We start from the raw sequence: 13,435 nt of genomic DNA, 5'->3' as shown, positions 1-13,435 counted from the left end.
AGCTTCACACAGACCTGTCAGACCGCTCTCATCAGCTGGATGGTCTCAGAGGATCCGGAACGCTCCAGGCCTCTTTTCGAGACGCTGTGTCAAGCTTAATTACAGTTGTTGATACTAGTGTTTGTAAAGTTTAAAAAGAAAGGTGAGTGTGACGAGTCCATTTTGTGACCAATGAGGCAAACAGAACCAAATGGTGGAGAAACTATACTCCTCTGAAGTTACATTCATTGTTTGGATTTAAAAATGGCCTAGACCCATGCAGACGGACCAGATGACTCGGTGTCATTTGCAACTAGATTTTTATTGAGGTCACACTATTTACAATTTACTGACCAAACTGTAGGCTGAGTTTACAGCAGGGAAGTGCTGATTTCATGCACATTTCCAGCCTACATCCTAAAAATAGCATCCAAGAGTGCAGAGTAACTAATTACAAGTAGGCCGACAGCCTTTAGTAGACTGTAGCCATCCCACATTCTCATGTAGCAGTTGTTATATCTTCTTTCTGTGGTCCTACATGTAAAAATCTTTCCATGGCATGTTTTAAAAACTGATGCTGTAACAGCCCTGTTTGAATATATTAATTTACTATAGCCTATTCATTGTGTTCATTCATCTGAAGCTTTCTTATCACAATGGTTAAAACTTTGAAGTGTCCCCTCATGGCTTAGTTGCTTGTCAGATTGCTGTTCAAAGATTTTGAGCAGTTGAAAAGGCTTTTTAATTAGAGCATAAATTGGCCTTGAATCATATTATCTAGTGAAATGTTCCTGTTCGCATTCAGCACAGTTGAAGTTATCTGTTTACAACATAGAGATATTTTGCATGACCTGCAGGCTACTGCAAAATCAACAAATCAATCAACCAATCAACTGAGCCAAAAACTGTCAACAGATACAAGGGTGATTGGTTAATGTTCATTAGACTTGGCTGTACTCCAAAATGTATCATCTCGATACAGTCCCACCCCAATATTGCAATATTCGGGGGGAATGTTATTTTAGAAGGAAAGGGGGATTTTTTAATGATATAAGTATATTGTAATATTTCATGTTTCATTTTTTTTTTTATATATAAAACATAATTCTATTTGTCAGTAAGCAAAGCATTAAAATGAGGGTTGGACTCAGCAGCAGGGTAGTCGATTTTCGATATTATCAAATATCAGCCCAAGCCTAACGTTCATATTTACAGAAGGCCCTTTCATCTCTTTTTCACACTTCTTTTTTAAAATTTTATCCCTTTGATTATCGCTTAAAACATATCATTTACTGTTACTGTTGTCAGTATACTGACAAATAAGGCACAACCAGTTTGACTTATATTCATTGTCCTGAGTTTATGCTGAAATGCTCTTTTATGACGACCTTTGTGGGTCCAAAGACGACACGTTGAGAACCACTGCCATAATGCACTTTTGCGCTGCCTTAAAATCAAGACTCTTGAGCACTGATTTTTGTACTTTCCTAAACTCAATCAGTGTTTACAAAGTGCAAATTTTGTGACTGTCAATACGAATATCGCTCAAATAAACAGGAAAGTGAAGAAAAGGTGGGAGTGGAATCGGTGGTTCAGTCGAGCAGGTGTACACGCACTCCTGCTAAGCGATGCTAAATTCAATCTCATCCATCTCTTCTTCAGTGTCCACCATGTTCTCCGCTGCTCTCTCAGCCCTCGCTCTCTCGCTGGCCGGGATGTAGTTGTCCTCGATGAAGCCGTCATCATCTTCCTCGGTCACAGGAGGGACACAGTGAGTTTCCCATCGAAGCCCAACGTGCATGGGATACTCCATCTCTAGGCCTCGAGGCACTAATAGGAACACAAGAGTTGTGCTGCATTATGAATAACAACCAATTAAAGGTAAGACCTAAATATTATTCTAACTGACACAGGAGATGGAAAGCTGTGATTGGTAATGTCACATTGATGTACAGCCTTGAGCTGCTCCATCAACAGTGACTGATGAACATGGATTTGTATGATCAGATGAAGATGAAGATCAGATGAAGTTTGACAGAAATTATTTTGCTCCCAAATGAGCTTTTAATGATCTAGTTTCAGTTTGGGCTTGTTGTTGTTGATGTTAGTGACATTGTGATATTGTTTGGTGTTAAAGCTGCTTTAATTTTTTTTGCCTTATGGGGGCAGCACAACAAGGTGTAAAAACATTTGACATCACCTTAAGACCATCACCTATTTACATTCAGCTGACACAGAGCAACATTAGCATTTAGTTTGAGTTGTTTCCAATAATCACTCATTTTTTAGCTCTGTCTCCAATGACTCCTGAGGGAGTTCACCAGTTGCCAGTCACTAACTTTGTCTGTCTGTTGTTTGGTGCTGGGCAGGTAGTGTACATTTGGTAGTAGAGCAGCTTTAAGCTGACACTAAATACTCTACACTTTAAATTGTTGTTTTTATTCGGGTATTTATTCCAGACATTAAAATGAATGCTACCGCTGTAAAACCTAAAATACATCACCTCCCATGTGACCCAAGGGGAAGAGGTTTAGGAAAAATGAATATCAAAGCTTTCATGAACTTGGAGGTTGAATACTAATGTTTTAGCTTTCAGACAGATGTTCAGCACATTTTTATTTCAGTCAAGAGTGCACAAGAAATATTTACTAAAATTTAGGGGGTGTAAAAAAAAAAAGAAAAGCAAACCTGACGCCGGGTCACACTGGCTGACAGTGTCTGCCTCCCTCAGCCGTGTGTGCCGGTAGCTGGCCAGGTAGCGTCGAATCACCTGGCATTTAGCCAGAAGGGCAATGAGAATGGAGATAGAGATGGCAGTGACCAAGACAGCCACCAAGAACTCCCAGTTGTGATTGGTATGTTTGTCTGGCTGGTCTCTCAAAGTGTCTGTAAGAGAAGAAAATCCCACTTAGTCAGTCTGTTGTGGTTGTGGAAAGCACCTAAACATCCAAACCCATCTTAACACCGACTTAAAGCAGGTGGACCAAATATTTAATTTATCCATCAGTGTCTGTCAACCTCTCTCTCAAGCTGATTTAGAGCAGATTCAAAGCAATCTTTTCTGATGATAAATCAATGGTGTCTAACTGAATTCTTACCATTTTGTGCTGCTGTTGGCGTAGCTGTAGAGACTGTGCCATTTGATGATAGTTCCATCTGGCTTTGCTCTTGTTTGTGCAGTCTCTTTCGAGAATGAGTGAGTGAGTGAGTGAGAGTGACTTCTCCTGTGCGGCTCAATTTGCTTCTTGTTGGATGAGACCTGTTTCTTGCTTCGGGGCACCATTAACTCTAGTGTGAAGCCATGGATCATGGGAGTATTATCAACCACATGTCAGATGAAGAACAGCTTCTGTGACCTGTGAGTGAAGAGTCCACTCTTTCTACAAGATCCAGCAGACTGTTGAAAGGATGTTTTAATGCCTTCATCCACCAATGTTTGGTGACGTGCAAAGCTAGTTGGTGTTATATTGTTTTCAGCAGGTTAAAAATAAATGGGATCTGAGGGAAATGTTGCAGAGCAGGCATCTCCCCAGATGAGGGAGGTACTTGTGTGGAAGATTTCTGTTGACCAAGAGGGAAGTTAACCTTCACAGCTCCACTAGGTGGCGAGGTTGAGTGATGGGACTCCTCGGTTCAGTAACAAGTGAAGACTGATGGCAGCATTATCATCCCATGTATGAGTGGAAATATGAGTCCTCTAGCTCCAGTGAAATTAGGCTTTAGAGAAAGTGGGAAACAGAAATAGGAAATTAAATCAGAATCATTTTACACACTTGCCTACAAAGGCATCTTGCAAAAAAATATAAAAAATCAGCTATGAGTAAACCACAATGCCCCCACATCCCATGTGCACTGTGGCTTTGAATTCTTTTGGACTCTTGTAAATGCATATTTTATAAGTGAACCACACAAAAAGAACATGAATGATCAAATGACCTAAATATTTCATCTCATAGTATCTAGGAAGAGTGAGAGTGTCATCATAAAGAGGAAACTCTGCCTGGGTCCCCTAAATCCAGAAGTCATAATTGAGTATGAGCTGTCAGGAACTCAGGAGGATATCATCCACAACAGGAAAAGTGTGTCACAAACAGGAAGTCCCACATACTGTAAAACCTTCATCCGTAGGTCTAGCTGACACAAAACACTGGCAAAATCACTAATTTGTGTGTGTGTGTGTGTGTGTGTGTGTGTGTGTGTGAGAGAGAGAGAGAGAGAGAGAGAGAGAGAGAGAGAGAGAAAGAATCTGACTCTGCTTCACGGCTTCCTACAATACAGAGACCACATGCTTAATGGTTCTCAAAGGACAATAAAAGAAAGCCTACCAAACATTATTTGTTTAGAACAATGCCATGTAAAAGCTTTTCACTGAAATCATAGCTAACATATAGAGGCAATGAAGATGGGAAATGCCTCACATATGACCAAAATTAGGTTTTAAAGGAAAGGTTTGACATTTTGGGAGATAACTTTCTCACTCTCTTGACATTTGTCCATTTGTACAGTAAATATGAAGCTACAGCTAGCAGTTTGTTAGCTTAGCTTAGCACAAAAACTGGAAACAGGGGCACTGTTGAAAGATGACAAAACCAGCACCTCTAAAAATCACTGGTTAAGACTGTATTTGTGTTTTTTTTGATCTATACAAAAAAACCAAAGTAACCAGTAACTGACGGGAGCTGCCACTGGTTGCCTGGCAACTAGTCCCAGCCAAAAAACAGTCAACACTTGACCCCCCGTAAAACATTGATTTGTCATTATTACACTTCAGGTTTTGTACAGATTGAACAAACAAGATACTACATGTTACTTAATGAGCTGTATAGAGGTACTGGTAGGTGGATTTTGTTAACTTTGGACAGAGCCAGACAAGCTGTCTCCCCCGGTTTCCAGTCTATATGCCAAGCTCAGCTAATAAACTGCTAGCTGTAGCTCTATATTCATTTAACTCTTCACAAAAAAGAAAATAAGCATGTTTCCCAAAATGTCAAGTTATTAAATGTATTATAAAGCACCATGGTTTTCCCATTGATTTTGTCCTTTTTGGTCTATATTTCTATGATCCCTGTCTAACTCTATCATGAATTAAAGAACTCAAACTTCACACTTTCACAATAACATCAAAACCTCAATGATGCTCCTAATGCAAATATAAACCCGTCATCCATACTAGTTTATGTTTGAAAGAGAGAGGACCTTTCTGTGCAGCTATTTGCAAATTTGACAGATATTTGCATGCATGAGTCAACAGGTTGGCACCCTGTATTTACAGTACAGTCAGACAAGTTTCATCCATGCCGTCCCTTATGCACTAACTACACTAACTGTAACTGACATGCCAACTTGAGATGCTCCAGGTCAAAGTTTTAAAGGACGAATTAGACATTTTTTTCTTAATCCCTGCCTCTCCTTTCATTGATCATAATCTTGTGCATTTATCATGTTATTACGTTTTCCACATGCTAGTTGTTTTGCTAGGGAAATACATCGAAGAAATACATTGAACTAAATACACCACATAAATGTTGCATCCAGCAGTAGTGGAATTATTTTTCAGATCATTTTCAAGTACATTCAACAGGTTAGGACATTTTCAACATGCTGATCGTTTTTTGAAGTAAACATATTGAAACAGACACTATGTATCCAGCAGCTTTGGAAGACTATTCAGAAGCTTTACTTAAGTGAAAGTAGCAAGGCCATACTGTACACTGTATAAATTATATACTGTAAAAAATTACAATTTGCACATTTTGCACAGTTTTATACTTGACAGAGGAACAGTCACAACAATAACTGTATTATAACCTGTTGAAAGGTATTGGTTGGCCATCTCTTGAACTCAGAGGCAGAAATCAGCAGTTTCTCAATAGGAAACAATGACTGAAACTGGTGGAGTAGTTCAAAGCCTGATATTACTGTAACTTTGTAAATAGGGATAGGGTCAAGGCCGCTCTGCATGTAGCAACAGGTGAAGCCAGCCCCTCGAGCAGTGTTGGGAATAACGATACATGTATCCACACTGATAAGGTGAGCGCTGTGTCCTGAAGTAATCCTTCACACTTTTGTGAGTGATCGTAATGTGCGCCTTTGAAAATAACATTGGTGAAAAGTAGACTTATAGTGAATAGAGTTGAACTGCAATTTTCTCATCCTCCCACAGACATCTGACAGTGTAATATTTGTTCAGTTGAACGTCTGTTGACAGCTCACTTTACCTGTAGTCACTCAGCTGTAGAGCTCCTCTCTCACTCTCATCCCTCTCGTTTAATCATTTTCTCTGACACCAATATTTTTCAGACTTCAGCCTTTCTGAGCTCCTCATCTGTGACGGACGTCATTGTTGGCTGTTTGACAGATTTTCTTCCCGGTTTATTTCTGCTGTAAAGACGTCGCGAGACGCTGTCAACTCGTTTTAACTTGTTATGAATATATTTCCTCTGTGGCAGCAAAACACATCACACATGAAGTCTTCAGAGACTCCTGCAGGTGAAACCGGACGAACGAAACACTTTTATGATAGATGAACCAGCCTAGCAACATTAAAGCTACAAACAACCCATAATGCAACACTTTGTAAAAGACTGTAGCCACACTGCTACTCTCTGCACTCAAAGACGGTATCTGTTGTACTGAACGATCACGTTACAGTCTGCTGCTGAAATATAAGGCAAAACTACAGTTTTAACCTCAGTTTCAGAAAGAAAAATATTATCTTGTATTAAGTTAATATTCATAGTTTCACAATGTTTCCCATTATTATATATTAATCTTGCAGTAGGATAATTAGGGAAATAAAATCCAAATTAGACTGTTAAAAAGAAAATAAGTTTATGTTTGATCCCACGCTTCTGAAATCCAGCTCTTGACAACATGTGAAAGTCATTTAGAATCTCATCCATATTTTCTTTGGTTCTTCAAAATGTGGTTGTTGTTTTCTCGGTCTAGATTAAGATTTGTGTATCTCTGTCTCTCGCTTTTTTGGCTGGGGGGGGGGGTCTGACTGCTTTGCGCCAGCCATTAGGCCTCTTCCCTTTCGTCTTCCACAGCTATTCTCTTCAGTAATGTTGGCTGTAAACACACCAACAGGGCTGCCTTTATCTCTTCCTGTTCTGTCCTCACACAGACGGAGAGCACAACAAAATATACACACTGAGCAGCACAGGATCAGGAGCTATAGAGGAGAAGCCTGGGAGTGAGAAATACTGTGTGTCAGATTTAACAGTGTTTGCGAGCTCTGCCGTGCACTGCTACTGTACATTCATTTGTATTTGTATGTGAACAAGCATGTGCATGTGTAAGAGGATACATTTGCTTCTCAGTCTGCATACGCCTATGTTTGAATATCATTCTCAAAGCAAGGAGTCAGTTTTTCTTTGTTTCAGTGCCCCAAATTGTGAGTGAAGCGTCAGTTTATACACACTAATGATGGCCAGAGGGTGTGAAATGTTCTTTCTGTCATCAAACTGAATTAAACATCAAATTTATATTCTGCTCCAGGAGTTTGATTACATTTCTTTGAAACGACAAATTAACTGTAAGCTATTTTATGGTTTGAAATTTGATTGTGCCACTTGAGGTGGCCAAGTATTTAATGTCAAGTTATGTAACAAAGACCTTGAGTCAAATAAAAAATAAAAAAAACGAATAAAATTACATCGAAATGCATTTGGAAAACTGCTCACCACAAAATGTTTTTTGCTTCTAATACAAATCATATAAATCATACTTGACCAAGCAAACATCTCTCTCTCTCTCTCTCTCTCTCTCTTTCTCTCCCCGGCTGCAATAATCACAGATATTAATTCTTCACAGATAATAACAGAGCCGTCCTTCAGTTGACCCTCGCCCCAACAATCCACAGAGCAGCATGCAGGCCTCCCTCTTTCCTTCTTATCCCACTGCCAAGTTCTGTTTTTTTTTTTTGCTTTAAAAATGTGTGGAAGAGTCGGGCCAGGCTATTGTTTGTCAGGGATAAAGCATATGGTCTGATAGAAGAGTAAAAAAAACAAAAAAACAGCTGCCTTTGTTTAGAGACTGTTGTTTATGAGCATGATTATTTAAGTCACACACTGTAAACCAAGCTCATAGAGTCCTGGGCTTTGAGATAAAACCAAGCATGTACGTATGAAAGCCACATCTTTGAATAACAACTAATGCATTTTTTTCTTTAAGTTTAATTGAAGCAAGGTCACAATAGCTTAAGTGTCCTCAAATGTTATGTTTGGTGTTTGCCTGTCAGTCCTGGAATAATGGCAGTGTCAACAGAGAAACCAGAGGGACACAACACACACAACACATTACATAACCTGCATTATGACCACAAACTGATATTTGATATTTAAAGATTAGCTTTAGCACCTGGTTCCTTTTATTTTATAAATACTGGAAACCTAAACGTGTGTGTCTTAGAGACTGAAAACATAATGAACAACTGTAATCTAATTAAAGAGAGCCGTTAAAAGTGCAGTGATGTTTTGGGTGATAACAGCAAGTGGCCAGCATCAACATGTGGGTCAGTATTTCTCGCTTGCAGAGGGGTGCCATAGGGATATGACTATCTAGGAATAACTATAATTTTTTAATACTAATTATTATATAACATATTAGATGAGTGTAATTACTGTTCCATTTTGCCCTCCCTTGATAAGAAAATGCTTTTTAGCTATCAGCAGGTGCAGGCAATGATTTGGCTACGATGACATTGAAATGTAAACATTGGTTCTGCTGTTTTTCTGTATTGAGAAATAATGGCCTTCAGCAGTCATTACAACACTCAATAACTGCAATGTAGGGAGTTTTATATGATTATTTCCATCGTTGCATTACACAGAATTTTATCCATGTTTTAGTACAAGTCAGTCAAGTTTTGTTGGCAAAGTTGTTGTGTTTTTGTTTTTTTAAACCTAAAGTGAAAATGTATTACATTAACAGGATTTTGTTCTTTTTCAGCCTGTTTAAAGCTACATTTGATTATATTATTTGGTCATTATTACAGTATCAGTATCAAGATAAGCTATAGCTCAAAAAGCAAGTCAAGACAGTCACATGATCTTTACATAGTGTAACACACGGAGACTGGCAAAGCTCTCTCTTTTAGAGGACCAGCTGTTCATTTCAAGTCTTACCTGGTCACCTGTCTATGTAGATCCCTGTAGCTTCACCTGCTGTGTGTCCACTCTCACATTTAACATCCGCTGTCACTACATTTTCTTTTGCTTTGTCTGTAAAATGGAGAAATGTTGTGCAAAGGTTGAGCAAGCCATTCCCAGAAGGGAAGTTAATGGGTAACTTTGTAACTAAGGTGTGCTCCCTCCCACCCACTGTCCCTCCTCTCTGTCCAATAGCACAGCAGACCTGGTCATTGGTAATGTTGTCACTCAGCAGTGCCAAACCAGGAAGAGGAAAATATGACTTATTAACAGCATGTCATATTTTATATTGCAATAACTGCAAATATGCATTCACAAGTAAAGGTGTAAGCAACCAGTCGAACCTGCAAATAGATTTTCTGTTAGTTTAGATACGGTTCCAGTAAGCAGTCAAATAATCTTGTTTGATATGTGCTTTGTGAGGCTTTTGCCTTTTCCTGTATGTGTGTGTGTGTGTGTGTGTGTGTGTCAGCTGCCACACCTTGCTTTGTTAATCTAAATGTAAACCCTTTTCTCTCAGTCCTTTTCAAATGACGGAGGAAATCGGACAAGATACAGTTTGTGGTGACAAGGAGTTTTGTTTATTTAAGATGTACAGCCTGAGGGGAGAGAGCAGACCTCTGGTGGCTCTGAAAGGAAAAGCGAGGTGACCCTGAAAACAATAGGGCTGCTTCCTGGCCACATGGCAGTGCACTCTGTGTCTTTACATCTCTCTCCCTTACTCTTCCTCCTTCCCTCCATATGTTCCAGGATGTTTCAGCTGCATGTCTTAGAGCAGATGGCGGGTACGAGGAATGGCTGGGATAGTAAAGTGATCACTCAGCATCAGCTCAAAGAAGCTGGGGGGATTTCCCACCATAGATACTGGGGGGTTGTTTGCTGTTAGTTGACTGTTGGACAATGAAAGTCAGATTCAATATGTTTAAGAAATACCTGGTTATTGATTATGTTAAATGATTGTGGGGAAACTGGGTCATTGCAGCAGCAGTATGGAGTTGAATTGGGGTGAGAATGAGGCAGATAGGATACATTTGTTATGTTAAACCCACAATAACTTTTTTTTTTTTTGGCCAGTCGGGGTCAGCAGGAACAAGCTGTAAAAACAACACTGACATTTTATAATCTTTTTACATTGATATGACTAACTAGTTAGCAAATAGTCACTTATTTACTAGCAACATGAGCATTCATTTGTAGTCATGTCTCTGGTCACCTGATGAATGCAAGTCCAGTATTCACTCTTCTTTTTAGCTCTGTTTCACTCTGCACCTACTCCTGAGGGAAATATCTGGCTGGTTTTGTCAGTGTGTGCAGTCAGCTGTCTGCTGCGGCTGGAACCAGTACTGATGAGAACAGCTGGAGTGAACCAAAACGGTAAAGCTGCCATAAAACCAAAACACTGAGCTGAAAGACACTTAAAAAGATCAGTTGGGCTGAGACAAGCTGCAGATTTGGGTGATAAGTGTTCAACACTATACTCTTTATATTACACATAAAGGTATGGCACCTTTATTGTGAAATTTACATTTTGTTATTAAATAGTTGTAAAGAATTTCCTGCAAATATACACTTCACAGTGTTATTTTTGTGTTAATTTGTTCCCCTCTAGTTATTTGATCTAACTAGTGTCTAATGTGCCAATATTTAACCTTACAGCTGCCGTCCTGATAGCAGCAAAAGCCAAGTCTACCAATTCAAAAATGAAACTACCTTTCAGGCATTTGGCAGGAGTAAAAGCTGCATGTCAACTTGAATTAGCACAAAACTTCAACATTCTGACACACTGAAAGAACCAAGAGCTCAATCACTTTGTTTGTCTACTCACTTTTTTTATGATGTTTCAGTCCTACAGAAGGTCTGAGGACAGCGTGCAGGATTTTTGGGTTCTATCTTCTGTAGTGCAAGACCTGTAGTAGGTGTGATGTTTTGCACTGAAAAAAAGTCTCATTTAGACAGCTGTGAAAATTGTCTGACCACAACTGTATTTGTCCAGAATGATGCAGACAGCATCATTATAGATGGTAATGTCTTCTGTCCCTTTACAGTGGACAAACATAAACAAGTTGAAGATCATTAGAGGCACCAGCAGAGCTGTGCTCTGAATCTGGAGTTTTGCGGCAGACAAGGGGTTTTCCTCACATTTGCTACCGTGGGATGTTTACTGTTTGTCCTCTCAGAGAAGTGGTGGGGGTCTGAGGTCATGGCCCCTTCTGTGTGGAGGATTGGAAGGCCTTGCTAAGCCTTTTAAGAGGGGGAAATAACAACACGTGTCACACTGTACTAAACAATGGACAGTTGCACTTAAGGAGGAAGAGCGATGTGACAAACAATCCTCCCGCTGACCATTAAGCATCAACCATAGACGGCTCTCAGCTGGGTGGAGCCATAGTCACGTTTTTTTTCCTTGCCTCTCACTAAATTCCCCGTGGGCACCATCGTGATCTGCAACCTCCCAAGTCTACATTTTACAAGGTGATAGCTGCACATTGTTCGAATTTTTGTGAGTCCATATGTGGCCTCCATCTGGAAATATGATAATGTGACTGAGGCTCTCTGCACATCTGATTCAGATCTGCCAAATTTTGCATAATTCTCTGAATGGTCTTGTAATGACTTGATTTTAAGTCTGATAATGTAAAATGTGCCTCTGCACACTTAAATAGGCCACTTGCCTGTAACATGTGAGGAAGAGTATTATTTTACTAAACGCTCTTCATAGTGGAGGATATATGGGATACAGTATTTAGTTTCACATGTGCTTGGTTATGTGAAGTTTTTGTGTTTCTTTTATATATCTTAATTTAACATGGTTATAATGTTTATACTAAAGTGTTTGTTTGCTTGTTTTTTACAATGTTTGACTAATCCAAAAATTTAAATAAAAACTTAAATGACAAAGAAAAAGGCCCTTTCGTCTTTTTCTTTTTCGTGTCCTTCACTCTGCTGCAGTGATGACCCAGTTTCAACGCAGTGGTTTAAGTTTCATCTAATTTAATCTAATATAAGAGTTTCCTGACTCTATACGCTCAGTGGTGTAACATTACATACCGCACTGGCACTAACCTGCAGGAGAAAGAGTAGAGTCTGTGTTTGTTTGACTTGATCTCCTGCCACCTCTTGCAGGTATAATACTGTATATATAGAAAGAGAAGAAATGCATACTATTAGCATCACTCTTCCAGTTTCTCTCTTTGATGGCAGGGGGTGTTTCTTTTCTTTTCTTTGTTCACTCTCCTTATTAAAACACCTACAGTATGAAACATAAGGCTGGATACTTTAACTCTTTAATAATCCTTTAAATGCATTCGGGTCCACATTTAATGATTTGAGTTCTTCCACTGTTTATCTAAAAACATACGCTCAATTCTTCGTAGCATTGATTCCACAAGATGTTTCTTGTGACTTTCCTTGAGATTCTGCTCCATGTTGACATGATTGCATCACATCATTTCTGCAGAGTTGTCAGCTGCATGTTCACGCTGCAGATCTCCTATTCTACCACATCCCAAATATGTTGTACTGGATTCAGATCTGGTGACTGGAGAGGCCACTGAAGCAAACCTGAGCTCACTGTCATGCTCATGAAACCAGTCTGAGACGACCTTTACTTTGTGACATGGAGCATTCTCATGCTGGAAGTAGAAGATGGTAAATTGTGGATGAACATGGTCAACAATAATAATCAGATGGGCTATGGCATTCAAATAATCATTGACTGCTATTCAAGAAAACATTCCCCCACACTATTACACCATGACCACCACCAGCCTGGACTATTGACACAAAGCAGGTTGGGTCCATGGATTCATGCTGTTGATGCCAAATTACCATCTGCTGCCCCAGCAGAAATCCAGATTCTTCAGACCAGGCTACATTTTTCCAGTCTTCAGCTGTCCAGTTTTGGAGAACCTCTGCCCACTGCAGCCTCACATTTCTCTTCTTGGCTCAAAGTCACTCAGATCACATTTTTCCCCAATCTGATGTTAGATGCGAATATTAACCGAAGCTCCTGACCTGTATCCGCATGATATTAAGGACTGTGCTGCTGCAACATGATTGGCTGATTGGATGATGGCATGAATAAGCAGGTATACAAGTGTTCCCAATAAAGTGCTCAGTGTGCAATACTGAGGCCCACAAACACAGATACGCTCCCTCTGTGGAAGTGTAAAGCTGCATTAAAAATGTCAGTGGCTCACCGTGTTGTACCTCCGCCTGACAGTGTAGATCTGCTAACTTTGGGAGCTTCATGTAAAAGTCAACACATTTTTAATAAGATCCAACTGTGCATTTTTCTACTCCCT

At 39.6% G+C, this 13,435-nt stretch overlaps 1 protein-coding gene across 1 annotated transcript; it reads right to left on the bottom strand.

The window, feature by feature from the left end:
* Positions 1-282: 282 nt before the first annotated feature.
* On the bottom strand, positions 283-9,262 carry cunh1orf210 (chromosome unknown C1orf210 homolog). The gene is made up of 4 exons (XM_023394495.2): positions 9,108-9,262; positions 3,078-3,696; positions 2,668-2,865; positions 283-1,809 (listed from the first exon to the last, which is right to left on the bottom strand). The coding sequence occupies exons 2-4, from the start codon at positions 3,133-3,135 to the stop codon at positions 1,601-1,603; spliced, it is 465 nt and encodes a 154-aa protein (XP_023250263.1). The 5' UTR covers positions 3,136-3,696; positions 9,108-9,262; the 3' UTR covers positions 283-1,600.
* Between the last annotated feature and the right edge of the window lie 4,173 nt (positions 9,263-13,435).

This window comes from Seriola lalandi, unplaced genomic scaffold, assembly GCF_002814215.2.
Source record: "Seriola lalandi dorsalis isolate HSWRI2012SDOR001 ecotype SW California unplaced genomic scaffold, Sedor1 jcf7180002054949, whole genome shotgun sequence".
Classification (NCBI taxonomy): domain Eukaryota; kingdom Metazoa; phylum Chordata; class Actinopteri; order Carangiformes; family Carangidae; genus Seriola; species Seriola lalandi.
The sequence above is the reverse complement of the archived record's forward strand: the minus strand, read 5'-3'. Positions and strand labels throughout refer to the sequence as shown.